The 27,401-nt window shown below is 49.7% G+C and overlaps 1 protein-coding gene across 4 annotated transcripts in view; it reads right to left on the minus strand.

The window, feature by feature from the left end:
- LOC142295513 (phospholipid scramblase 2-like) overlaps positions 1-27,401 on the minus strand; it is a 113,416-nt gene that overhangs the window by 59,116 nt on the left and 26,899 nt on the right. For 3 of the 4 annotated variants that reach the window (XM_075338612.1, XM_075338614.1, XM_075338616.1), the window contains 2 exons: positions 16,796-16,842; positions 4,658-4,831 (listed from right to left, as the gene is read on the minus strand). In XM_075338612.1, the coding sequence (XP_075194727.1) occupies positions 4,658-4,831; positions 16,796-16,808 (187 nt within the window). In that variant the 5' untranslated portion in view covers positions 16,809-16,842. Of the gene's footprint in view, positions 1-4,657; positions 4,832-16,795; positions 17,019-27,401 lie in introns of those variants that run through there. The other variant, XM_075338613.1, reaches the window with a different exon arrangement.

Genomic DNA, 27,401 nt, shown 5'->3' on the forward strand with positions numbered 1-27,401 from the left:
TGTTTATTACTCCCTCTCACCCCTCCCACGATGGAGAGATTTCTGTACTGACCATGCCAGGAGAGAGCGAGGAAAAGAGAGCGAGCGGGGGGGGAGAAGAGAGCGAGGGGGGGGAGAAGAGAGAGAGGGGGGAGACGAGAGAGAGGGGGGAGACGAGAGAGAGGGGGGAGACGAGAGAGAGGGGGGGAGACGAGAGAGAGGGGGGGGAGACGAGAGAGAGAGGGGGAGAAGAGAGAAGAGGAGGGGGAGAAGAGAGAGAGAGGGGGAGAGAAGAGAGCGAGCGGAGGGGGGGGGGGGGAAGAGCGAGCGAGGGGGAAAGAGAGCGAGCGGGGGGGAAAGAGAGCGAGCAGGGGGGGGAAAGAGATGCGAGCGGGGGGGAAAGAGAGCGAGGGGGGGAGAAGAGAGCGAGGGGGGGGGGAGAAGAGAGCGAGGGGGGGAGAAGAGAGCGAGGGGGGGGAGAAGAGAGCGAGGGGGAGAAGAAGAGCGAGGGGGGGGAGAAAGAGCGAGGAGGGGGAGAAGAGAGCGAGGGGGGGGGAGAAGAGAGCGAGGGGGGGGAGAAGAGAGCGAGGGGGGGAGGAAGAGAGCGAGGGGGGGAGAAGAGAGCGAGGGGGGGAGAAAGGAGAGCGAGGGGGGTGAGAAGAGAGGAGAGGGGGGGGAGAAGAGAGAGAGGGGGGGAGAAGAGAGAGAGGGGGGGAGAAGAGAGAGAGGGGGGGGAGAAGAGAGAGAGGGGGGGAGAAGAGAGAGAGGGGGGGGAGAGAAGAGAGAGAGGGGGGGAGAAGAGGACGCGAGCGGGGACGAGAGGGAGAGAGAGGAGAGAAGAGAGAGGAGAGGGCGAGACGAGAGGGGGCCAGAGAGAGGAGGGGGAGGAGAGAGAGGGAGGGGGGGAGAGATGAGAAGCCGTGAGAGGGGGGGGAGAAGAGAGTGGGAAAAAGATGAGGGGGGGGAGGCAGAAAAAGAAGAGGGGGGGGGCAGAGGTGCTCTGTCACCAACTGTCTCCACTCTGTGACTTGTGGTGCAGGTGACAGAGTGCAGACAGTTGGTCCCATGCAGCAGGACAGATGGCAGAGCACAGCGGTGACATGCCTGTCAGTGTCTTGCTGCTGGGAGGAGCACACGATCACACTGCCCGACACCGGCCGCTCTCCTGACATCGCAGCAGAGCGGGCGGGTGGACAGTGTGATCACATACTTACATGCAGGGGGGATTCAGCTGAAGACCCCCCCCCCCCCTGCACTGCACACTGGCGCCCCGAGCCTCAGCCTCACCATCTGCAGGACGCCGGCTCCACACTGACGTCCTCCGGATCCTCTCCTCGATGCTGAGCTGTGACGTGCGGTAGTCACCGCCCACAGCCCTGTCACTCAATCTGAGTGGCGCCGGCATCCTGTGACGTACCCGTCTTGTTTGAGAGCCCGGAAATGCCGGGACGTCAGAGGATGCCACAGCTCCAGGGGGTCATGTGACAGGCACTGAGCGTGCAGGATAGCGCCGCTCAGTGCCAGAAATGGAAACGGAAGCCAATGCAGAAGATGCAGACAATGGTAAGTGAGAATCATTGGGGAAAAAAAAAAAATGGGTGAACCACCCCTTTAATTGGTAGTTGGCTCTAAAGCTTATACAGCGTGGAGTAGGACAACATGTATAAAAAGTATCATGGGATCAAAATACTCATTTGCCTAATGATTCTGGACACAGTGTATGGTGATAGTCACATTTTCAAACTTCGTTTTACGCATATTCAAATGACTGACTAGTCAAAAAGGTGCACTAGTCCTGCCTCATATGCTGACAGCATGCCCACTGAGATGTTACTGACATACCTAATCCGTCCTTATTCTTTTCTCCCATGACTGCTTCTGAACACCGTGACTTCAGGCATACGCAGAAGAACTCCCATCACATACCAGAGGCTGAGGTGACACTGCGAATGCCTAAATTTGCAGCGTTCACAAGCATAAAAGAATGAAAATGACTGTTAGTTACTGGATTCTGCAACCAGTAACAGACAGAGGAATACAGCGGCCCTAGAAGAAGGTTCAATGTAAACCTTGAAAGGAATTTGAAAAGAAAATTTGTAAACAAAAACAAATGCCTTTAGGGGTTTCCATATCTGTCATGGAGATCAATCAAAAGTAAGGGCCTGGAAAAGAATTAATTTGTTTTTTTTTCATACGGGGTACAATATACAGTGCAATGAAGACTTAAGGGCCACTTACATGCTGCGACATCGCTAACGATATATCGTCGGGGTCACGGTGTTTGTGACGCACATCCGGCGTCATTAGCAACATCGCAGCGTGTGACACCTATGTGCGACCTTAAAGAGACAAAAATTGTTGGTCTGTGATGCGTCGTTCACTTACCAAAAATTGTTGTCTGGTCAGTTGTGATGTTGTTTGTCGTAACTACGGCCGCCCGCAATGAGGAAGGAAGGAGGTGGGTGGCATGTTACGTCCCGCTCATCTCCGCCCCTCCGCTTCTATTGGCCGGCCGCTACGGCAGCGAGCACCAAATGTCGCACGAACGACGGGGGCGGGGACTATCGTTAGCGATGTCGCAGTGTGTAAAGCACCCTTTAGCCTTTGTGTATATAATAAGGGCACATCAATGGGACACATATTAGCTATAATAAACCAGGATCACCAGAATGCAGTTGGACTTTAAAAAAAAAAAAAAAATTGACAATGTTTTTCTTTGTTCGTAGCACAATTTTTTATTAAAAAACAACATTGGTAATCTTGCAATTTTTACACTGGTCACTGGCGCTACTTTAGATTCATACTTCTTATTCTTTCAGAAAGAATTTTCAGCAGGCTCATTATAATCAGAGACAGGATTACACTGACCGGTATACCCTGTGTATATAGCCAATAGCACATGATCCACAATTAACCGTATTCATATGATGGCTGACCCTGCTCTCTCCCTTCACAATGACCTTTACACAAGCTCATTAGAAGCTTCAATAAAAAAAAAATAAGGTTCATTGCTGCTAATGTACATGTGAATTTCTTGAAATTACAGGAATTAAAGTCTAAAAATAAACCCAATGGCCAGTGGAAAGATTGAAAGAGTTCTGATTTTTATATTCAATAAAAATTGTGATACAGGAAAAAAAATACTGGCAAAATGTTTAAAAAAAATACATTCAACACAAAAATCTGATTTAAAGAATAGGTCATTTTCTGATGACACACTCCCTTTAAATTAGAAAACAATGGTCTAGATTTGACAGGTTACATGCAGCCGTTTTATACTCATTTACATTGAATTATTCTCGGTTTCCTGTGGAACTGGGCTTTATAAAAAGTGACGGAACTAACAAGCGAACAATCACAGGAAATGCAAGAAGATGCACTTACTGATATTGAACACATAACCTAATTTCATTTGATCACTGGTGCTTATAAGTGCATCCTATTAGTTCTAAAAAATAAAAACCCAAATAATAGCAAATGGGGTCTAGGCCATTAGTAATTAGCTGCATGATGTAAAGCAGAGGCATCAGCAGTAATAGAGAGTGCTGCCATTTCACAGCATTAGGGCAGGTCTCAGAATGTGCACTGCAATTAAATTACATATAAACTAATCAAATACTAACAAGATGAAAGAATGGGCGAGTGTCAGGAAAATACAACTACAATGTTTAAAGGGAACCTGTCACCAGTTTTATGGCCTATAAGCTGCGGCCACCACCAGTGGGCTCTTATATACAGCATTCTAACATGCTGTATATAAGAGCCCAGGCCGGGGTATAACATAAAAAACACTTTAGAATACTCACCTAAACCAGTTGCTGCGGTGCTGCTTGGGCTGGTGGGCGGCGCTGTTCTCCGGCACTGCCGCCTCCTCTCTCGGCCATCTTGCTCCTCTGTCTTCTGAAGCCTGTGTGCATGACGCGTCCACCTCATACACACTCTCCGGCACTGAGGTCCTGCACAGGCGCAGTACAATACTTTACTCTGAGCAGGGCAGATCAAAGTGTGCCTGCGCAGGACATCAATGCCGGAGAGTGTGTATGACGTGGACACGTCATGCACACAGGCTTCAGAAGACGGAGGAGCAAGATGGCCGAGAAAGGAGGCGGCGATCCCGGAGAACAGCGCTGGCCACCGGGCCAAGCAGCACCGCAGCAACCGGTTTGGGTGAGTATTATAAAGTGTTTTTTATGTTCTCACAGCGGCCTGAGCTCTTATATACAGCATGTTAGAATGTTGAGAGCCCATAAGAGCTCACTGGTGGTGGCCGCAGCTTATAAGCCATAAAACTGGTGGCAGGTTCCCTTTAATACAGTACAAGAGCATGGACCATAGAAACCTATAGGTCAAAATAGATGGCATAATGAAAATATAGGTACCATCATGTGACTTAGATGAAAATTCACCCACCAACTATTTTTCAAATGAAATGTAAAAATGTCTAACTTTCACCTTGTGATCTGTGTTCTATGATCTAGTGTGAACAAAATCTGGTTACAAAAGATTTCCAAATCATTTTATACTTGTTTGCTTTACATTTACACCGAGTCCCTACTTTTTGGAGAATTGGGGTTGTATGTCACATTTATGTAAATGCAATGTTTATGGGAAAAAAGCTGGATACAGTGTAAGTCTAATCCAACTTAAATGCATTTCAAATCATATTTTTTTGTGTTACCTTGGAATCCTCCTGGTTGGGGTTGTCCATATCCATAAGGACCTGGCATAGCTGGAGCTGGATATCCAGGACCAGGGTAATTCATTGGTGGATATCCTTGAGCAGGGTGACCTGGACCCGGGTTCATTGCAGGAGTGTAACCTCCAGAATTTGGGTCTGGTCCGTACTTTCCATCTGTAATGTAGGTAAAGTCATTAAAAGCAATGTAAGGTATATATTTCAAAACATTATTAATCACCCTTTAATCTTCCATTTGTTAACATATAAGTGCTTGTCGTGAACATCTACTCTAGTTGTCCACTACTAGGACAACCCCTTCTGATTCCGCATGTTTCGCTTAAGTAAATAAAAAAAGCCTATAATCACCTCTATGGCCGGCGCGTTTCCAGCGGTGTCAGGGGTCGTGGTGCTGCGGCTCATGTTGTGGGGAGTGACACCATCTCGGCTGCCATAACACCTGCCCCGGTGAGGAATTCTGCAGTGGCGGCTACTCCCTGGCCGCATACCACAAGTGACGTCACGACAAACTTTCCCAATCACCCTGTTTTCCCTTCATTTACTGTACTCCTCGGGGCAACGGAATCAGGCAAGGCCACCCATGACATCGCCTGACCCGACCCGCAACGGCCCGGCAAGAGTAAGTTTAACCACCTGCTCCATGGAGCACTGCAGATGCAGGACGTCACACCATTACATGAGCCTCAGCACCTGCTGCCCGAAGTGCGTTCTTAGAAGTGACATGTCATTTCTTTCGTGCGCTTTGCCGGCAGCCCCTGCTCTGTCTATGGCAGGAGCTGCATGCAGAGCGCACGTTCTCTGCCGGCACCATGAGCTTCAGAACGGAGCTTTTCAGCTGCGCTCTGAAGCGCACCTTTTAGGTGCGGTGCAGAGCGCACACGTGCGCACATAGCCTCAGTCCCCAACCCCAAGACTTTTCGTCTGCACCAATACAAGTATGCACCATATAAGTATGATGCATTGAATTAGGCCAGAGATGATATTATGATGCACTTGGTCATCTATCATCTATCATCTGCCATCATCTAATCACCATGTCTATCTTCCCACAGGTATGTCAATTCATGCACTCTACTTTCCCATGAACTGATTTCCACTCCACTTTGCTCTGCTGTGTTCTAATACCTGGTATGTCAATTCATGCACTCTACTTTTGCACTATATCTGACCTGTTCTTTCTTTGCTTCAATATCTTCCTGACATCCTCCAGCATCTCACCCCTCTGTTTTGCACCCTCCTTTTATGACCTTTGTTTATTTTGCCTATGTTAAGCTGCATCTTCTTTTTTTTTTTTTTTTTTGATTGAGTGATCAAGGGGTTAGTCTTGCAACCCACCCCTTCACAGCTGAGTGCACTTGTATGTGTATATAGTGGGGCAACTAAAAGTCTGCACAAGACTTTTCGTCTGCACCAATACAAGTCTGCACCATATAAGTATGATGCATTGAATTAGGCCAGAATTGGGCCGGAAGTGACCGGAAGGTAACAGCATACATAGTCACTGTAAACAATGTTTGTGTTTCTATTCACCTTCACCCCTATAATACTTCACTTTTCACTGCCCCCTCTGATCCCTCAAGCCAGTAATGAACTATTCATCTCTCCCTCCATCCTCCCCACCCCTCTCACCTTCCCCTCAGATATTTTCTTCCACATTTCACCCAGTGTCTCCAGACACACACGGCCTCTCCTGCTCCCATCTAGTAACACTCTCATTGCTTCTCCTCACTGCTGGGGATATTGCTTCAAATCCTGGTCCTCCTCACCACATCCCTATTGTCACTTCAAACCCTCTTCAACAACCTAACACAAATTTCCGCAACCTCGCAAACCTCACACCCATTCACCCAGCCCCCGCTCCCCCAGTCCCACTAACAGGAGCTCTATGGAACGCTCGCTCTGTCTGCAACAAACTATCCTACATTCATGATCTGTTCATCACTAATAAACTCTCCTTCCTCGCCATCACAGAAACCTGGCTCACCCCCTCTGACACTGCCTCTCCTGCTGCACTTTCTTATGGCGGTCTCCAACTCTCTCACACTCCCCGCCCCACTAACAAGCATGGTGGAGGAGTTGGTTTGCTCCTGTCCGACCAATGCTCCTTTACACCAATTCCACTACCACCCTCTGTCACGCTCCCATCTTTTGAGGTGCACGCCGTACGCATCTACGCCCCCTCCAACCTTCAGCTGGCTGTCATATACCGCCCTCCAGGGCCAGCCACTGCCTTTTTTGATCATTTCACCACCTGGCTACTACACTTCCTTACCACCGACATCCCCACCATCATCATGGGTGATTTCAATATCCCCATTGACACTTCCCACTCATCTGTTTCCAAACTTCTAACACTCGCTTCCTCCTTCGGCCTCACCCAATGGTCTTCTGCAGCTACTCACAAAGATGGCCACACGCTGGACCTCATCTTCACTCGCCTCTGTTCCCTATCTAACCTCTCTAACTTGCCTCTCCCCCTGTCTGACCACAACCTACTCACATTCTCTTCCCTCTCTTCTCCAAGTATGCAACCCCCCCTCCACAAATTTTCACACCCTCGCAGAAATATCAAACACATTGATTTACACGCCCTTTCTCTGTCCCTTCTCCCCCTCACAGACATTGCATTTCTACATGATGCAGATGCCGCTGCAACTTTATACAACACTACAATCTCTGCAGCTCTTGAATCAGCTGCCCCCCTCACACACACCAAAACCCGCACAATCAACAGGCAACCCTGGCACACAAGGCAGACTAAAGAACTAAGACGGGCTTCCAGAATTGCTGAGCGCAGATGGAAGAGGTCTCATTCCACTGAGCACTTCATTGCATTTAAAGACTCCCTCACCACTTTCAAGTCCACACTCACTGCTGCAAAACAAACCTACTTCTCATCCCTCATATCTTCTTTCTCTCACAACCCTAAACAGCTATTCAACACTTTCAATTCTCTCCTCCGGCCTCCGGCACCACCTCCCTCTCCTCTCCTCTCAGCTGAAGACTTTGCCTCTTTCTTCAAGCGGAAGATTGACAACATCAGAGCAAGCTTTGGCCCACAATCCCCACAGCCCCTCATCATAGCTACTCATCCCTCTTCCTCCAAATCCAGCTTCTCCACCATGACAGAAAACAATCTCTCCACTCTACTCTCAAGATCACATCTAACCACCTGTGCACTGGACCCGCTCCTATCGCACCTCATCCCCAACATCACCGCAGTCCTCATCCCAGCCCTAACCCATCTCTTCAACCTATCACTAGCAAGTGGTGTATTCCCTTCATGCTTTAAACATGCCTCTATTACACCCATCCTCAAAAAGCCCTCCCTTGACCCATCCTCTGTGTCAAACTATCGCCCCATATCCCTTCTCCCCTACGCCTCAAAACTACTGGAACAGCATGTCCATCTTGAATTGTCCTCATACCTCTCCTCCTGCTCCCTCTTTGACCGGCTTCAATCTGGCTTCCGACCACATCATTCTACCGAAACTGCCCTAACCAAAGTCACCAATGATCTACTAACCGCCAAAGCCAAGCGACACTACTCTAGCCTCCTCCTCCTGGACCTGTCCTCTGCCTTCGACACAGTAGACCATTCCCTCCTACTATAGATTCTCTCATCTCCGGGCATCACAGACTTGGCCCTATCTTGGATCTCCTCATACCTAACCGACCGAACTTTCAGCGTCTCCCATTCTCACACCACTTCCTCATCTCGCCCCCTATCTGTCGGTGTCCCTCAAGGCTCAGTTCTTGGACCCCTGCTGTTCTCCATCTACACCTTCGGCCTGGGACAGCTCATAGAGTCCCACGGCTTCCAGTATCATCTCTATGCCGATGACACACAGATCTACCTCTCTGGACCTGACATTACCTCTCTACTAACCAAAATACCACAATGTCTCTCTGCTATTTCATCCTTCTTCTCTGCACGATTCCTAAAACTTAACATGGACAAAACAGAGTTTATTGTCTTTCCTCCTCCTCACTCATCTCCTCCAACAAGCCTTTCCATCAAACTTGATGGTTGCTCACTCACCCCAGTCTCACAAGCTCGTTGCCTTGGAGTGACCCTCGACTCTGCTCTATCCTTCAAGCCACACATCCAAGCCCTCTTCAACTCATGCCGATTACAACTCAAAAATATCTCCCGGATCCGTGCTTTCCTTAACCAAGAATCTGCAAAAACATTAGTGCATGCCCTCATCATCTCCCGCCTCGACTACTGCAACCTCCTGCTCTCTGGCCTACCTTCCAACACTCTTGCACCCCTCCAATCTATCCTAAACTCTGCGGCCCGCTTAATCCACCTCTCCCCTCGCTACTCCCCAGCCTTGCCACTCTGCCAATCCCTTCACTGGCTTCCCATCGCCCAACGACTCCAGTTCAAAACATTAACCATGACATACAAAGCCATGCACAACCTGTCTCCTCCCTACATCTATGACCTAGTCTCCCGATACCTACCTGCACGCAACCTTAGATCCTCACAAGATCTCCTTCTCTGCTCCTCTCTTATCTCCTCCTCCCACAATCGTGTACAAGATTTCTCCCGTGCATCCCCCATACTCTGGAACGCTCTACCTCAGCACATCAGACTCTCACCTACCGTGGAAAGCTTCAAGAGGAACCTCAAGACCCACCTCTTCCAACAAGCCTACAATCTACAATAGCCCTCAGTCCAGTAGACCACTGCACAACCAGCTCTGTCCTCACCTATTGTACCATCGCCCATTCCCTGTAGACTGTGAGCCCTCGCGGGCAGGGTCCTCTCTCCTCCTATACCAGTCTGTCTTGTACTGTTAATGATTGTTGTACGTATACCCTCTTTCACTTGTAAAGCGCCATGGAATAAATGGCGCTATAATAATAAATAATAATAATAAAATAATAATAATAACTCCTATTGCATGTTACAATGTTACAAAAGAAGGGAATTTTGTTTACTTACCGTAAATTCCTTTTCTTCTAGCTCCTATTGGGAGACCCAGACAATTGGGTGTATAGCTTCTGCCTCCGGAGGCCACACAAAGTATTACACTTTAAAAAGTGTAACCCCTCCCCTCTGCTATACACCCTCCCGTGCATCACGGGCTCATCAGTTTTGGTGCCAAAGCAGGAAGGAGGAAACTTATAAATTGGTCTAAGGTAAATTCAATCCGAAGGATGTTCGGAGAACTGAAACCATGAACCAAAAGAACAATTCAACATGAACAACATGTGTACACAAAGAACAACAGCCCGAAGGGAACAGGGGCGGGTGCTGGGTCTCCCAATAGGAGCTAGAAGAAAAGGAATTTACGGTAAGTAAACAAAATTCCCTTCTTCTTTGTCGCTCCATTGGGAGACCCAGACAATTGGGATGTCCAAAAGCAATCCCTGGGTGGGTAAAAGAATACCTCGATAAAAAGAGCCGAAAACGGCCCCCTCTTATAGGTGGGCAACTGCCGCCTGAAGGAGTCGCCTACCTAGGCTGGCATCTGCCGAAGCAGAGGCATGCACCTGATAGTTTTTCGTGAAAGTGTGCAGACTCGACCAGGTAGCCGCCTGACACACCTGCTGAGCCGTAGCCTGGTGTCGCAATGCCCAGGAAGCATCTATGGCTCTGGTAGAATGGGCTTACAGCCCTGCAGGAATTGGAAGCCCCCAAGAACGGTAGGCTTCAAGAATCGGTTCCTTGATCCACCGAGCCAAGGTTGACTTGAAAACCTGAAATCCCTTACTCTGGCCCGCGACAAGGACAAAGAGCGCATCAGACCGGCGCCGGGGCGCCGTGCGAGAAATGTAGAGCCGGAGTGCTCTCACCAGATCTAATAAATGCAAATCCTTTTCACATTGGTGAACTGGATGAGGGCCCAAAGAGGGTAAGAAGATATCCTGCTTGAGATGAAACGGGGATACCTTAGGGAGAAAGTCCGGGACCGGACGCAGAACCCCTTATCCTGGTGAAACACCAGGAAGGAGGCTCTGCATGATAGCGCTGCTAGCTCAGACACTCTCCTGAGTGATGTGACTGCCACTAGGAAGGCCACCTTCTGCGAAGGGCGAGATAGAGAGACCTCCCGCATCGGCTCGAAAGATGGCTTCTGAAGAGTCGTCAGCACCCTGTTAAGATCCCAGGGTGCGAACGGACGCTCGTAATATGGGACTATGTGGTCAACCCCCCTGCAGGAACGTGCGGACCTGCGGAAGTCTGGCTAGACGCTTTTGAAAAAACACGGAAAGCGCCGATACTTGTCCCTTGAGATAACCCTGATGACGCTAGGGGCCAGGGCTCAATGGCCACACCATCAGGATGAGGGCCGCAGAATTCAGATGGAAAAAAAAAAAAGGCCCTTGAGACAGCAAGTCTGGTCGGTCTGGGAGTGCCCACGGTTGACCCACCGTGAGGTGCCACAGATCCGGGTACCACGATCTCCTCGGCTAGTCTGGAGCGACGAGGATGGTGCAGCGGCAGTCTGACCTGATCTTGCGTAACCCTCTGGGCAGTAGCGCCAGAGGAGGAAATACATGAGTCGAAACTGCGACCAGTCCTGAACTAACGTGTCTGCCGCCAGAGCTCTGTGATCCTTGGACCGAGCCATGAATGCCGGGACTTTGTTGTTGTGCCGAGACGCCATGAGATCGACGTCCGGTGTTCCCCAGCGGCAACAGATCTCTAGAAACACGTCCGGGTGAAGAGACCATTCCCCTGCTTCCATGCCCTGGCGACTGAGAAAATCTGCTTCTCAGTTTTCTACGCCCGGGATGTGAACTGCGGAGATGGTGGAGGCTGTGGCTTCCGCCCACAGCAGAGTCCGCCCCCTGGTGGTTGATGTATGCAACCGCCGTGGCGTTGTCCGACTGAATTCGGATCTGCCTGCCTTCCAGCCACCGCTGGAACGCCTTTAGGGCTAGATACACTGCCCTTATCTCCAGAACATTGATCTGAAGGGAGGACTCTGTCGGAGTCCAGGTTCCCTGAGTCCTGTGGCGGAGGAAGACCGCTCCCCACCCTGACAGACTCGCGTCCGTCGTGACCACAGCCCCGGCTGGGGCCGGAAAGATTTGCAAGGGAAATAGAGGCGTTCTTGTTTAGGGACGTCGACCTCCTGTCCCATTTGCGGTGTCCGATAGAAGCGGACGCAGACGAATCTGCGCAAGGGAACTGCCTCCATTGCTGCCACCATCTTCCTTAGGAAGTGTATGAGGCGCCTTAAGGGGTGTGACTGGGTCCAAAGGAGAGAGTGCACCCCTGTCTGTAGTGAGCGCTGTTTATGCAGCGGAAGCTTCACCATCGCTGAGAGAGTATGAAACTCCATCCCGAGGCAAGTCAGTGACTGGGTCGGTGTCAATCTTGACCTTGGAAAATTGATGATCCACCCAAACCTCTGGAGAGTCTCCAGAGCAATGTTCAGGTTGAGTTGACATGCCCCCCAGGAGGGTGTCTTGACTAGAAGATCGTCTAGGTAAATGATCACCGAGTGGCTCTGAGAGTGTAGGACCGGCACCACTGTTGCCATGACTTTGGTGAAGACTCGACCTGATGGCGAAACGTAGGAAGCGTTGATGCTCTGGTGCAATCGGCACATGGAGATAAGCATCCCTGATGTCGATTGATGCTAGGAAGTCTCCTTGGGCCATCGAGGCGATGACAAAGCGGAGAGATTTCATCCGGAACCGTCAGGTTCTCTGTCTGTTGAGCAGTGTGAAGTCCAGAACGGGGCGGAGTGATCCGTCCTATCTTGGTACCACAAACAAGCTGGAGTAAAAACCGCGACTACGTTCTTGAAGGGGAACGGGGATCGCAACTCCTCCTGCCGTCAGAGTGTTCACCGCCTGAAAACGTGCATCGGCTCGCTCGGGGGGCGGAGATGCTCTGAAGAAATGAGTCGGAGGACGAGAACTGAGCTCTATCCTGTAACCGTAAGACAGAATGTCTCATCCATCGGTCTTGGACATGTGGGGACCGCTCCCCTGACCTGGACCGCCATACAGAAGAGGTTCTCTGGCTCTTCTGTGGCCCGTTGGACGATGAGGATTGGGACCTAGCTGAGGGTGCTGAGGTGTCTTTGGTTTGGGCTGGGTAAGCACGAGTCCTTTCCCTTGGACTGCTCAATCGTTTCATCCAATTGTTCGCCAAACAATCGGTCGCCAGAAAAAAGGCAAACCGGACAAGAGCTTCTTGGAAGCAGAATCTGCCTTCCATTCGCGTAGCCACATGGCCCTGCGGACCGCCACCGGAGTGGCGGATGCTACCGCTGTACGGCTAGCCAAGTCCAGGACAGCATGCACGGCGGAGGATGAAAATACCGACGCCTGAGACGTCAAAGACGCTAATTGCGGAGCAGAGTATGACCGCATTAATCTCAGACAGAGCAGCTGAGATAGCCTGGAGTGCCCACACTGCTGCAAAAGCTGGGGCAACGGACGCGCCTATGGTGCCTGTCCGTGGCATTCTTGAGCGTTGAACCGTCAGCCCCTGCTACTACTGATCTAGCCGCCAGTCAAGAGACTGGAGGGGCACCTTGGGACACTGAGCCCAACCCTTAACAACGTCAGAGGGGAAGGGACAACGTGTGTTATAAGGTGTTTAGTAAAAACGCTTGTCCGGGAAAGCCCTGTGCTTCTGGACAGCATCTCTGAAGCCTTGAGAGCCACGTCCGGACAGAGTCCTGGGTTGCGACCTCCGCCTCATCCTCTAGAGAGTCCTCAAGCTGAGACCCTTGATGAAGTCGGGGAAGATTCTAAGCAAGGCCGCTTAGCCGGTCTGGGACTGCGGTTCGTGCCGGAGTCCACCACGTAATAACTAGAGGCCACCCCAGGAGCACGCTTCGTCGCAGACCGAGATAGGCCTGGGGGCGATCCCGCAGTGCCCGGGGCCTGTGTAAGGGGCCGGTCTGGACTGCAAGCTCCTAGTATCTTAGCAGACCATTTGTCCATAGCCTGAGCCATGGATAGTGAAAATGACTCAGAGAGTTTCTCAGCAAAAGCTGCAACTCTGTCCCTGCCGCCTGGACAGGGGACGCCGGCGGAGCTCAACCAGTGCCCCCGGCTCCGGCTGAGCGAGTGCCACATGGCCCGAGCAATGCTCACAGTGATCACTGAGGGATACATATGTACAGCCGAACTGTGAAAATGCATACAAACATTATATATCTATATATACAGTTCAGCACTCTAGGGGGCCCAGCACCGAGAAGAAGCCCCCTGGCGTACCGACCGCTCAAGCAGTGTGTGCTGCTTAAAAACATGGCTGTCGGCGTTTACAGTGGAGGGGGGAGCCGTGGGCGTAACCCCAAAAGTGCGGGAATCTGGTGCCCCGAGTGAAACGTGAGGGGGGCGGAGGACAGCCGAGTGTGCTCCAGCCCTCACTGTCGGCCTCAGACTGACCGTCCCGCCCTTCCCCCTGACTGGCAGGGCCGGGGGCGGGAGTTTAAGGCGCTAGGCCGCAAAAGCCGGGTGCTAAAGTTAAAAACCGCGGCCGGCAAGCAGGCGCGGTCGGCGCGGTAGTCTGTACTAACCCCGCAGGCGCTGCCAAGTCTGAGGCCAAGGTGCTCCATGCACCGTCCCCAAGGGGACACTGAGTACCTTGCGGGGATCAGTGTCGTAGAGTGATTAGTGAGGGGGGCGGAGGACAGCCAAGTGTGCTCCGGCCCTCACTGTCGGCGTCAGCCCGACCATCCCGCCCTTCCCCCTGACTGGCAGGTCCGGGGGCGGGAGTTTAAGGCACTAGGCCGTAAAAGCCGGGGGCTGAAGTTAAACACCGCGGCCGGCAGGCAGGCGCGGTCGGCACGGTAGTCCCGTACCAACCCCGCAGTCGCTGCCAAATCTGAGGCCAAGGTGCTCCATGCACCGTCCCCAAGGGGACACCGAGTACCTGTGCGGGGATCTGTGCCGTAGAGTGCTTAGTGAGGGGGGCGGAGGACAGCCAAGTGTGCTCCAGCTCTCACTGTCGGCGTTAGACCGACCGTCCCGCCCTTCCCCCTGACTGGCAGGGCCGGGGGCGGGAGTGTATGGCACTAGGCCGCAAAAGCCGGGGACTAAAGTTAAAACCGCGGCCGGCAAGCAGGCGCGGTCGGCGCGGTAGTCCCGGCGTCATACCAATCACCGCAGTCGCTGCAGCGTCTGAGGTCAAGGTGCTCTATGCACCGTCCCCAAGGGGACACAGAGTACCTGTAGATGCAGGGCCCTGTCCCTGATGATACTCCGTCTCCTGTCCGGCAGAATCCCACAGGGGCTGCGGAGGGAGGCCGGTCCCAGTGTCTGGATGACCGGATAGGATCACACTTCCCCAGAGCCCCTAAGGGATGGGGAAGGAAAACGGCATGTGGCTCCGGCCTGTGTACCCGCAATGGGTACCTCAACCTTAACAACACCGCCGACTTAGTGGGGTGAGAAGGGAGCATGCCGGGGGCCCTGTTAGGGCCCTCTTTTCTTCCATCCGATATAATCAGCAGCTGCTGCTGACTAAAATGTGGAGCATTGTGTGAGTGTCAGCCTCCTTCAACACAAAGCATAAAAACTGATGAGCCCGTGATGCACGGGAGAGTGTATAGCAGAGGGGAGGGGTTACACTTTTTAAAGTGTAATACTTTGTGTGGCCTCCGGAGGCAGAAGCTATACACCCAATTGTCTGGGTCTCCCAATGGAGCGACAAAGAAAATACCTTTTTAATCCCCCCAGACAGTCTAATGAGTGTCGCTGGTCTTGCTGTAATGTGCCAGCTTTACTTTCAGGTCATCGGTGCTCTTTTGCACCTACTGGCGGATGCCCATACATTCAGACTGGACCATGCCAGATAGGGATATTTTAAAATGTATTTTTTTGGATATGCATAGGAGATATATACAGGTTAGGGTACTTTCACACTTGCGTTCAGCGGAGTGCGTCACTATGGAGAATAGCGCAGTCCGTTAACGCACTGCGCTATTCTCCATAGACTTGTATGGACGACGCACTGTAACGCAAGTGTCAGCGTTGCATCCGCTGGACGACGCAGCGTCGTTATTTTGATGCTGCGCCGGACGGGAGGAACGCAGCATGTAACGTTTTTTTGAGCAGCACAATCCGTAGGATTTCACTGCGCATGCTCTCTCTGGCTCCCTGCACCCATAATCAAGATAAATATCGGGTAACCAAGCAAAGTGCTTGGCCGATATTTACCCTCGCTACGTGTGCAGGGAGCCCGACACTTCCCCGCTTGGCTCCGCCCCCTCCCGCACTCCACTCCGCATGTATGTACACACACACACACAGACACACACACACACACACGCACGCACGCACGCACGCACACATACATACATATACATACACACACACACACACACACACACACTCACCTGTCCTCAGCGCCATGGCCCGCTCGGCTCCACCCACTCCTCACTCCGCCCCCCGCACACATTCTCTGCGGCCAAACGATCAGCTGAGCGCCCGGCTGCCGGCATATGAGAGCGCTCAGCTGAGTGCACGGCCGCCGGCATGTGAGAGCGATCAGCTGAGTGCCCGGCCGCCGGCATGTGTGAGTGCTCAGCTGAGCGCCCGGCAGCCGGCTATTGAGAGCGATCAGCTGATCGTTCACAATAGTCTGCTGCCGGTAAAACGGTAAAGTAGAGAAAAAAAAAAATAAAAAAAAAAAACAAAAACCTTTCCGTTTTGTACGATCCCTAGCATCCGTTGTGCCACTATATGCAACGCATCCGTTGCATCCGTCACACAACGCAATTCTACGGAAGCCGTCCAACGCACGTGTGAAAGTAGCCTTACTAAACTGTTGTAAAAGAGGTGTTAAAGAAGGTGGCTTTAGTTTATATCTGGAAAATCTTGCAACAGGATTCCTTTAAAGGGGAAGCCATTGTGAAAAAATTATATATTGTTTTGTATAAATATACTAAAAACAAAAAAAAAAAAAAAACAAAAAAAAAAAAAAAAAAACAGAGGACTGTTAGATCCTTTGAAGATGTAGTAAAAAAATATATATATGTCGATATAATATTAAACCAAATAATAATAAAACAATAATAATGCTACCATACAGCAGAATGCATATTAAATAAATACAATTACAGCACATTCACATAATTAAGGGTTAATATAATCCAGCTCAGTTTACAATTAAATTACCATCCACATTACCTTTCATTTCCATGGTTGCAGCAAACAGCTAGAGACGTCCGAGGTTCCTAAAATGAATGAATGCAAACACATGAGAATCGAACGTGACGGCGCCTAATATTACATTACATGTAAAGAAATGAAAAGCAAAGTAACGTTAATGTCTCCATAAAAAACAACAGCACAATGGCGTCCCCAGTCCTCCTGACTGCCAGCGGATCGTGGATATACAGGGGAAAGGTGAATAAACAGGGAGTGGCAGATCTCGTGGGTTCACCCACAAGGGATAGGCACTGTTACATAGCAGGCATAGAAAGACAAATGACAGGACAGTTGTCACTAGCCATCGGTTACTAGCTGCTAATCTAAAATTAGTCATAAACACCTACGCTTTAATGAACTGGCTACTTACTGCAGATATTACAGTCAGCTATAGCTATATTATATATACATATTTATTACACACACACACACACACACACACACATACATACATACATACATACAACTGTGATGCGGGCGTCACACGAGACGAGCTATCGTGCGATGCATCGTCGGGGTCACGGTTTTCGTGATGCACATCCGGCATCGTTCACGACGTCGTCTCATGTAACACCTCCGAGCGACGCAGAATGGCTCACAAATCGTGAGTCGTGTACTCGTCGCTGAGTTTTAAAAAATCGTTTATTTAACATGGCACCGGTTGTTCATCGCACCCGGGGCAGCACACATTGCTCCGTGTGACACCCCGGGGACGATGAACACAGCTTACCTGCGTCCCGCAGCACTCGCCGGCTATGCGTAAGGAAGGGGGTGGGCGGGATGTTTACGTCCCGCTCATCTCCGCCCCTCCGCTTATATTCGCCGGCCGCTGTGTGACGTTGCTGTGACGCCGAACGTCCCTCCCCTTCAGGAAGAGGATGTTCGCCGCCCACAGCGAGGTCGCTCAGCAGGTAAGTATGTGTGACGGGGGTTTCACGACTTTGTGCGACACGGACAGCGATTTGCCCGTGACGCACAAACGATGGGGGCGGATACGATCGCACGATAGATCGTACTGTGTAAAGCCCGTTTAAATTGGTGGTGGAAAGCTGACACAGTGAAAGCACCACTCCAGCGTTGTTGATTTTTAAATGTAAGCCCCCCGCCCCATGTGTTATGCTCACCTTCCGGCGTTGTCATACTTTACCAACGCAGCTCCGGTACTGCAGCACCATCTTGTGCCCATAGCTTCGGACTGGCCAGAAGTCAGAAATTATGTCACAGGCACTCAATGCATCTCTAGGAAAGCCAGGACAAGGCCAGAACAAGGCTCTCATAGAGATGCATGGAAGAGTGACCTCCGGCGCACTTCATGAAACACTGGAACTGCCAGCTAGTCGCTTTTCAGCCCAGACTGACCGGAGCGCCACTGGAAAAGGATGCAGGTGAGTATAAGACAAGGCTCAGGGGACTTAGAATTAAAACATCACTCCAGGGGTGCAATAAAAAAACTCATTGTAGTGATGCTTTAACTTGTGACCTATGGCGCACTCCATGAAACACTTGAGCTGCCGAAGTCTCTTTTAGACCAGCGCAATTGTCCACCATCTTAATGCCTATGCCTGGTGTCATCTTTGACCAAAGAATGGTCGCAATTTTCACTGTGGATTGAGCCTTCTCCACTTAATGCTGGATTCCCTGAATCAAGGCCCGATTTTGCTGACTACGCCAAGTGTAACGGGGTGCGGGGCGGTAGTCATGGGCGAGGTAATCATCTGCTGAACCCCTGAACGCTACATGAAAATAGAGGTCCTGGCTGGTGTGTGGTGTTGCAGGCCGCATGTTGCCGATGGTTTTGGCCGGCCACGACCAGATGGCACACAGTTCATTGAAGGAGACCACAAGTTCATAATAACGTAGTTTTACTGAACATAAGCTTTGCTCCCTCTCTTTATGACACCCTTATCATGCGGCTCTGCTGCTCCTCAGACCTAAGGTCAGTTCCTGTCACAGGCTGGGCCCGAAATGATGTTCCCACAGAAACCATTTCTCCCCCACAGCAGTAGCTCCTCCCCTATAGCCTAATCCCACTGTCAGCTGTCTGTTGCCGGGCAGATTTCTCCTTTCACCTGCATACCTATAACACTTATATACCTTACTAAGCATCCTACATTATATACTACGCAACATTACACCTTATACCAATACACAGACATTACATTATCAACACTACTACACCTCTACATAGTAACATTCTCAACTCTGCTACATCTTGTACATAATACCTCACACTATACATTCCTACATAACATTAGCTCTTGTTTGTGGCTGTGTGCGTGCCCTGGCCTGCTGACAGCTGATCGTCGGGGAGAATCGGCGCTTTGGCCGTGTGCATATGTACGGGAGCCATGGTGACGCGTCATGGCTCCTGCGCATGGGCCACATACAGTGGCGCTGTGTCTCCTTTTGCTGCTCGGCCTCGGCGACCGGAGCATGCGCTGTTGTGACCACAATCAATAGCAATCAAGCACATTTGTACCTGCACTATAAGAATTGTCTATAGACACATACTCACATCATCACCCCTGGGAAAAAGCTGATTAGCGAAACGATCGTTGGGGCTCCCCCCTGCTCCTCATTCAAACTCATTTTACTACAGAGGTAATGTCAGCTAGCACTATGCACTTTATTGGATGTATCCTTTATGGATCTCCATATTAATAAGATCTATCTCTTTACAACTGCTGTGACCTTCCCTTCTTACCATTAGTTCCCCACTTTATTTCAATTATTCTAATATGTGTGACAACATATATCTTTTGTAGGTGTTTTTCACATGTCCAAAATTTAATAATAGTCGGGAAATATGATACACATTCAGGTCTTTTTTTACATCTGCGTTGCGGGGGGGTGCTCAGTTGCAAGGGGTGCACACAATTTTGTGCTTTTTGTCTACTATTTTTCCTGTACTTCCATATAAAATATTGATGCCCTACTTCTCTGTACCCATCCATAAATCATTTCTATCTTTTAACTCTTTCATTTATCATGTATTGTAATTATTAATAAAAGATAAATACTGTATTTTTTTACATTTATGAATTTTTATCCTAGTATTTTTTGGTACTTATTCTTCTCGTTCTCCTGTGTTTTCAATATGTTTTTTGAAGTTTGCACTCGTCTGGGGAACATTATTTGGTGTATCCCCAGCTCAGAGTAAATTATTATGGCCATATTTATGTTGTGGTTAATAACATTACTTTATATTTTATCGTATATACAAGGTGGCCATAAAATAACCTAAAATGTTTGGAGCAGTGTCCAGACTAACCCAGTGGACAGAATTGGCTCAAAATTGGTATGTAAATATGACGCCCCTGGGTGTCACAGGGAACTGCACCACTCTCTATCCTTGGTGCAGGGCCCACCCTCCTTGGTTCCGCGGTCCGCAACAGTGATTCTGTACCAACAGCACAAATCCTAGTCACCCAAACACTAACTTGTCGGGCACACCGGGGGCGTGGCTTCACGCAACCCGGGAATTGGCCTGCAGCGGGTAGTAGCTTCACATGCTATCTGCAACGGCTCAGAGATTAGCGGCGTCAGCCCAACGGAGGGATAGGACTTCCCACACAGAGCAGTCCACAGAAATCCCACGTGCCAGCTGCTAAGAGCAGGACCCCAGTAAAAAGAGGGACGGGACCCGGCGGTTTCAAGCCAACGGGGCCAGGGACACACAGAGTACACAGTGTATGGAGGAAGGCTCCAGTCCACCTCAGAATCACTGAAAGGACCGCTGGACGTGCTGTCATCGAGGGCAGCGATAACCAGAGACTTGGTTTACCCCAGCATCTGTGTCTCCTGAATGTGTCATCACACCTGAGTGAATACCCTGGCTCCCCAGCACCCTGCCAGCCCAATATCAATATAGACTTCCTTTGCACCTTTCCCCCCATCCAACACCAAGAGGGCCCATAGACTGTTCCTCCATTTTCTCTACCCTGAGTTCCGAGGCCTCCCGACCTGCGGAGGGAACCTCCATCACGGCTGCCCCACACCATCTGCCCCGTCACTCCCATACGGCAGCGGCGGTACTCCTCATTACCGCACACCGCAGGTGGCGTCACGAACATTCTTCCCTGTAAATAACCCCCCTTTTCATCGAAGTGTCTGCCGAGCCCTGGACCCAGGCCACTCGAGCCACTGACATCTCCCGGTTCCGAGCAGTCCGACTACTGCTAGGGCGGCACATATGCTATTCAAGGCATGGGGAAATGGAAGGCATCTTTAAAAAAAAAAAAAAAAAAAAAAGTCCTTTCAGAGAACTTTCCACACTGTGCTGTATGGGAGCCCCAATTGCCTGGAAACACTGCGTGCACTGCTGTTCCTGGCCGGGTTGTTCATGCCCTGTTCCACGACGGCAGTGGCAATGTCCTCCACAACCTCTCTGCTTACCGGTCGTCACTCGCGCCCTGGCTGAACACTCAGTAACCCTGTTGCCTCAAAACGTGTCATTATCTGTCTCAGCAAATTGACAACCATTGGACCACTACGTGTGTGAAGGTCTTTCAAACGTCAAAAGGCTTTTAGTGCAGCTGTAGCATTCCTGGCATTCTCATAAAATAATCGCACTAAGGCCCGTTTCACACATCCGGCATTTCGCCGGATGCCGGATCCGGCACGCATGCAGTACAGTACATTCATTTACAGTGGAAGCGCGACACCATGCGATTGTGTGCTTCATGCACAACCGCACTTGTTCCATGGTGTCGCGCTTCCACTGTACATGAATGTACTGTACTGCAAGCGTGCCGGATCCGGCAAAATGTCGGATGTGTGAAACCGGCTTAACAGCGCACGATCCGGCAAATAGACAGGGATCTTGCAGATTGGGTTGAAAGGCGCACTCACTGTACAGCGCCACTTTTGCACTTGGTGGGGAGTTTTGGTATAAAAAATATTTTAAGATGCAGTTTCCCCATGTCTTGAATAGCCTGCATACCAGTTTTCAGCCAATTCTGTCCACTTGGTCAGTCTGCACACAGCACCAAATATCTTAAGTTATTTTATAGCCACCTTTTACATACAGCACTGGCAAAAATTAAGAGACCACTTCCAAATTTTCAGTTTTTCTGATTTATTTCTTTATAGGTTTATTTTTTAGTAAAATGTAAAGTGTTCTTTTATTCTATAAAACTACTGACAACATGTCTCAAAATTTCCAAGCAAAACATATCACAGATAAAGCGTACAGCTACAGGCGGCAACTGATAGCTGTGAGCTTATCTTGGCTGTATATCAAAATAGGAGGAACCACATGTGCCTTTTTTTTTGTTTCCTTAAACTTAAAAAAAAACACAAATGGCGTGCGGTCCCCCCCAATTTTGATACCCAGACATGATAAAGCAGACAGCTGTGAGCTTGTATTCTCAGGCTTGGGAGGCCCATGGTTATTGGGGCCCCCCAGCCTAAAAATAACAGCCCACAGCCACCAAGGATTGTCACATCCATTAGATGTGACAATCCTGGAACTTTACCTCGCTCAAATCGATTGCCCTGGTGCAATGGCAATCAGGGTAATAAGGGGTTAATGAAAGCTCACAGTTGCTTCTAAGCCCTAGATTAGTAATGGGAGGCGTTTCTGAGACTCTCCATTACTAATCTGTAAGTGAAAAGAAAAAACACAAACACCGAAAAAAATCCTTTTTTTAAATGAAATACAAAAAAATCCAATGTAGATATGCAAACAGCATCTGTAATTGGTTGTAGTCAGACATGCTGTCACACAGGGTAGGGGCGCTGTCTGACTTCAAGCAATCACCGATGCTCGGGTAAAGTGCTGGTATTGACAATCCTGGACAGCTGCAGGCTTCTATTTTGAGGATGGGGAGGCCCATGGTTATTGAGAATACCAGCCCCAAGCTGTTGGCTTTATCATAGCTGGGTATCAAAATTGGGGGGGGAATCGCGTGCTGTTTTATTTTAAGAATTTATTTAAATATTTTAAATAAAAAAAAAAGCCACATTCCTCTTATTTTGATAAGCACAAGGCTGGGGGCTGCAGCCTGTAGCCATATGCTTTATCTGTGTTGATTATTTATTTATTTAATTTATAGACACATACAGCGTCTATGATTGGTTGCAGTCATACAAGCTGTCACACAGGCTGGGGGCGTCGTCTGTCTCCAACCAATCAAAGATGCCAGGACTGCCAGAGGGCGGGAGAAGCACTGCATATGCATGAGGGTAATGAGCGGCCCTGGAAATAGCGTTACATTGGCAAGTATAATGTGCTTGCTCCATTCCCCCCATCCCTTCTACCACCATTTTATAGCACCAGATTCGGCCTCCATAGACTTATATGGGGACTGTCATCCGGGACAGATATTAGGGATCAATATTATATATATATATATATATATATATATATATATATATATATATATATATATATATATATATATATATATATATATATATATATATAATTGCTGTACAGAAATATAAACACAACCCTTTTGTTATACTCTCATTTTTCATGAGCTGAACTCTAACATCTAAAACTTTTTCTGTGTACAAAGGGTCTTTTTCTCTCAAATATTGTTCACAAATTTGTCTAAATCTATGTAAGTGAGCACTTCTCTGTCGAGATTATCCATTTATCTCACAGGTATGGCATATCAAGATGCTGATTAGACTGCATGATTATTGCACAGGTATGCCTAAAGCTGGGTTCACACATAGCGACAACGACGTCGCTGTTACGTCACCATTTTCTGTGACGCAACAGCGACCTAGTAAGTCGCTGTTATGATCGCTGCTTAGCTGTCAAACACAGCAGACGCAGCAGCGATGATAACGACAATTAATTAATTAACCCGATGTGTACCCTGGCTAGGAGTGCAGGGAGCAGGGAGCCGGCACTGGCAGCGTGAGAGCGGCGATGCTAGTAACTAATGTAAATATCGGGTAACCCAGGAAAGGGCTTCTTGGTTACCCGATGTTTACCTTGGTTACAGCTTACCGCAGGCTGCTAGACGCCGGCTCCTGCTCCCTGCTCGCTTCAGTTCGTCGCTCTCTCGCTGTCACACACAGCGATGTGTGCTTCACAGCGGGAGAGCGATGAGCAAAAAATGAAGCAGGACATTCAGCAACGACCGGCGACCTCACAGCAGGGGCCAGCTCGTTGCTGGATGTCACACACAGCGACGGGATGTCGCTGCCACGTCACAGAAAATGGTGACGTATCAGCAACGTCGTTGTCGCCGTTGCTGTGTGTGACACCACCTTTAGGATGGCCACAATAAAGGTTACTCTAAAATATGCAGTTTTATCACACAACACAATGCCACAGATGTCGCAAGCTTTGAAGGACCGTGCAATTGGCATTCTGACATAAAAAAGCTAGATTGCAGTTTGCCAAAAAGTTTGTGAGTAAGCCAAAATAATTCTGGCAACGTGTCTTGTGGACAGATGAGACGAAGATAGAGCTCTTTGGTAAAGCACATCATTCTACTGTTTACCAAAAAGAGAACGAGACCTACAAAGAAAAGAACACAGTACCTACAGTCAAATATGGTGGAAGTTCTTTACCGCCCCAGCAGCGACCGAACCGCTCGGATCTGGACGTCACTGCTCGTGGCTCGAGGGGCTCCGGACCCGGGGGCTAAAGGGTCACCCCCAAATAAAGAAGGGGGTATTTACAGGGGAGATATATATAGTTTGTGACGCCACCCGTGGTGTGTGGTAATAGGGAGTACCGCCGCTGCCATTGGGAGTATCCGGGGTGATGGAGTGGGGCAGCTAGATGACGTTACCCTCCACGGGTAGGGAAAGGCCCCGGAACCCCGAATGGTGGGATGGATTGCAGGGGGAGCGCAGGCTTGCTGGTTGCAGGGGTTAATCAGGTGCTCACTCAGCAATAAAGCAAACGCTGACAACAGGGTAAACCAAGTCTTGGGGTGCCGCTGCCCTCTTGGGGCAGCTAGTCCGGGTCCCGTCACCTGCAGCACTGCCTTGTGGTCCGTGACCTGCCTTCTGGCACAGTATTTTAGAGTGTCCTTTGTGGCCCGTCAGCTTGGAGCTTTCGGGGCCCTGCCCGCCACTGTGGCTAAGTAGAAGAGCCTGCTCTCAGGAGTTCACGCTTGGGATTTTAGTGGGCCGCTTGCTTGGAAAGCCCTATCCCCCTCGTTGCACTAGTGCCCCCGATCTCTGAGCTTCATGGAAACAGCCAATAGAGGACCTGTCATCCGCAGGTTAATTGCCAGGTTGCTTGAAGCTTCTCCCCGACCTAGGGTCCGTGTACCCTGTCGTGCCTTTGGTTCCGGACCGGTGATTAGGCTCAGGCTGCTGATCGTCTTCCAAGACATGTCCCAGGCACCTAGCCTTAATCCCCTGCGACCAGGGGTCCGACTCCTCTAGGTCCAGACTACTGTCTGCGACCTAATCTCCTTTCCCCTGGGAGCTACAACTCCCAGCTTCCTCTGAGCTCCTCTCAGCTCGAGGGCTACAACTAAACTTCTTCTCACTTTGCTCCTCTGGAGCCGACTGACTTGTCACCTCCCACCTCCCTGCCTGACCCCTAGGTGGGCGGCCCTATTCCACCTTAAGCAGCCCACTGGTGTGCCTGACAGGGTGTGGTGAAAGGTGTATCTAGGATTTGTGAATGCTGATGGACGCAATACTGCAGGTTGGGTTCCCAGAACCATGGGGGGTTGAGCTCTGCACGGGGAGAGAAAGATTGTGCAAAACCCTGTGACGACCTGACTAGTCCAGGGCGTCACAGTTCCAAGATGGTTTGGCGTAGTTTTCCTGCCTCTGGCACTGGGTGACTTGACGGTGTGAAAGGCATCATGAAATCTGAAGATTACCAAAGGATTTTGGGTTGCAATGTAGTGCTCTGTGTCAGAAATCTGGGTTCGCGTCCTAGGTTTCAACAGAATAATAACCTCAAACATACTTCATGAAACACCAAGAAATGGATGTAAACAAAGCACTGGAGAGTTCGGAAGTGGAAGCAATGAGTCCAGATGTAAATCCCATTGAACATCTGTAGAGAGAGCCTAAAATTGCTTGTTGATGTTTATAGGAAGTGATTGATTGCTGTTGTGTGCAACCAAATATTAAGTTGAGGGTGCCAACAATTTTGCCCAGCCCATTTTTGGGGTTTTGTGTGAAATTATGTCAGATTTGACTTTTTTTCTCATTTTTTTGTGTTGTTCCAATACACACAAAGGAAATAAACATATGTATGACAAAATACTGTAATAATTTTCTGGGAAAAATTATTCACTTTCTGGAACAGTTTCAAGGGTGCCAATACTTTCATCTACGACTGTATAATAAAGGCCAGAAATAGGGTTGTCCTGGACCTACATATTGCTGCACCTATCCTTAGGATATGTCATCAAAATTAGATTTGTGGTGAGTCGGCACCCTACACTCTTACCGATCTGATCGCCCAGCTCATATCTGCTCCGGCAGTAGCTGAATGTATACAATGAATGGATATAACACAGCAGCTTCGCATCGAGTACTGCAATCTACCTCACATTTACGTGAATGTGATACAGAAGACGCATGGATAGGTCATCAATATCTACTGCAATGTGTGGGTGGACAAGCCCTTCAACTCAATGTGAAAATTCATGCAGCTACTGCTGGTGGATTTACCTCCCTCAGCGAAGAGCAGGATCCAATGCAGCAAAGTTTTGATTTTACTATGTATGCCGGACCACAGAATACATTCAGTAGTGTCCAGCTCAGGTATAAGGCTATGTGCCCACGCTGCGGAAAATGCGCGGAATTTGCCGCGGATTTTTTCGCGGAAATTCCGCAGATTTTTCAAAAGTCTGCAGCACAGCTACTCCCCAGCCATTTCTATGGCATTTGGGAACTGCTGTGCCCACGCTGCGTTTTTTTCCGCGGAAATAATGCGGATTTCCCTGCGGAAAAATCAGCAGCATGTCAATTATTCCTGCGGATTTCTCCGCAGGGTCCCATATACCTACCTGCCTTGATAGAAGACAACGATGTCACTTTCCCTCGGTGCACAGGAGCGCGGTCGATCCAGGTACAGGAAGAAAGAGGTGGGCGGGGCCTGCACGAGCTCCAGTCATGTGACAGCCGGAGCTAGTGCAGGCCCGCCCACCTTCTCCAGCACAGTGCACCAGACGCTGACAGAGTGACCCGGCCGCTGGAAAGTGAGGTGCTGCATTATGGAGGTAAATAATATGAATGCCCCGATCACTCAGCACTTGTTCTGCATTGAGGATGCAGTGCCGAAGCCATGGTACTGTATCCTCAATGCAGAATGCCCGCACCATATCCGCAGGACATTCCGCAATACATCTGCTGCATGGAAACAGACAGAAGTTGTGCTGTGGATTTCTGGGAGCACCTGCACAATGTCCTGTGGATATAACCGCAGGACACTGTCCCCGTGGGCACATAGCCTAAAACAACTTGCCGGATACATCTGATAACTGAGAATTCAGCCTTGTAGAACTTCCGACTTATACAATAATTAAAGAGAGACTCCTGTTACTCCCCTGCTAGATCAGTGATGGATGACCACTGCGCCCTCACTCATCGCCAGAGCCGGTATCCCCTGTGAGTGGTAGGATCAAAAGACAACGCATGGAAT

This window comes from Anomaloglossus baeobatrachus, chromosome 3 (assembly GCF_048569485.1).
Source record: "Anomaloglossus baeobatrachus isolate aAnoBae1 chromosome 3, aAnoBae1.hap1, whole genome shotgun sequence".
NCBI lineage: Eukaryota > Metazoa > Chordata > Amphibia > Anura > Aromobatidae > Anomaloglossus > Anomaloglossus baeobatrachus.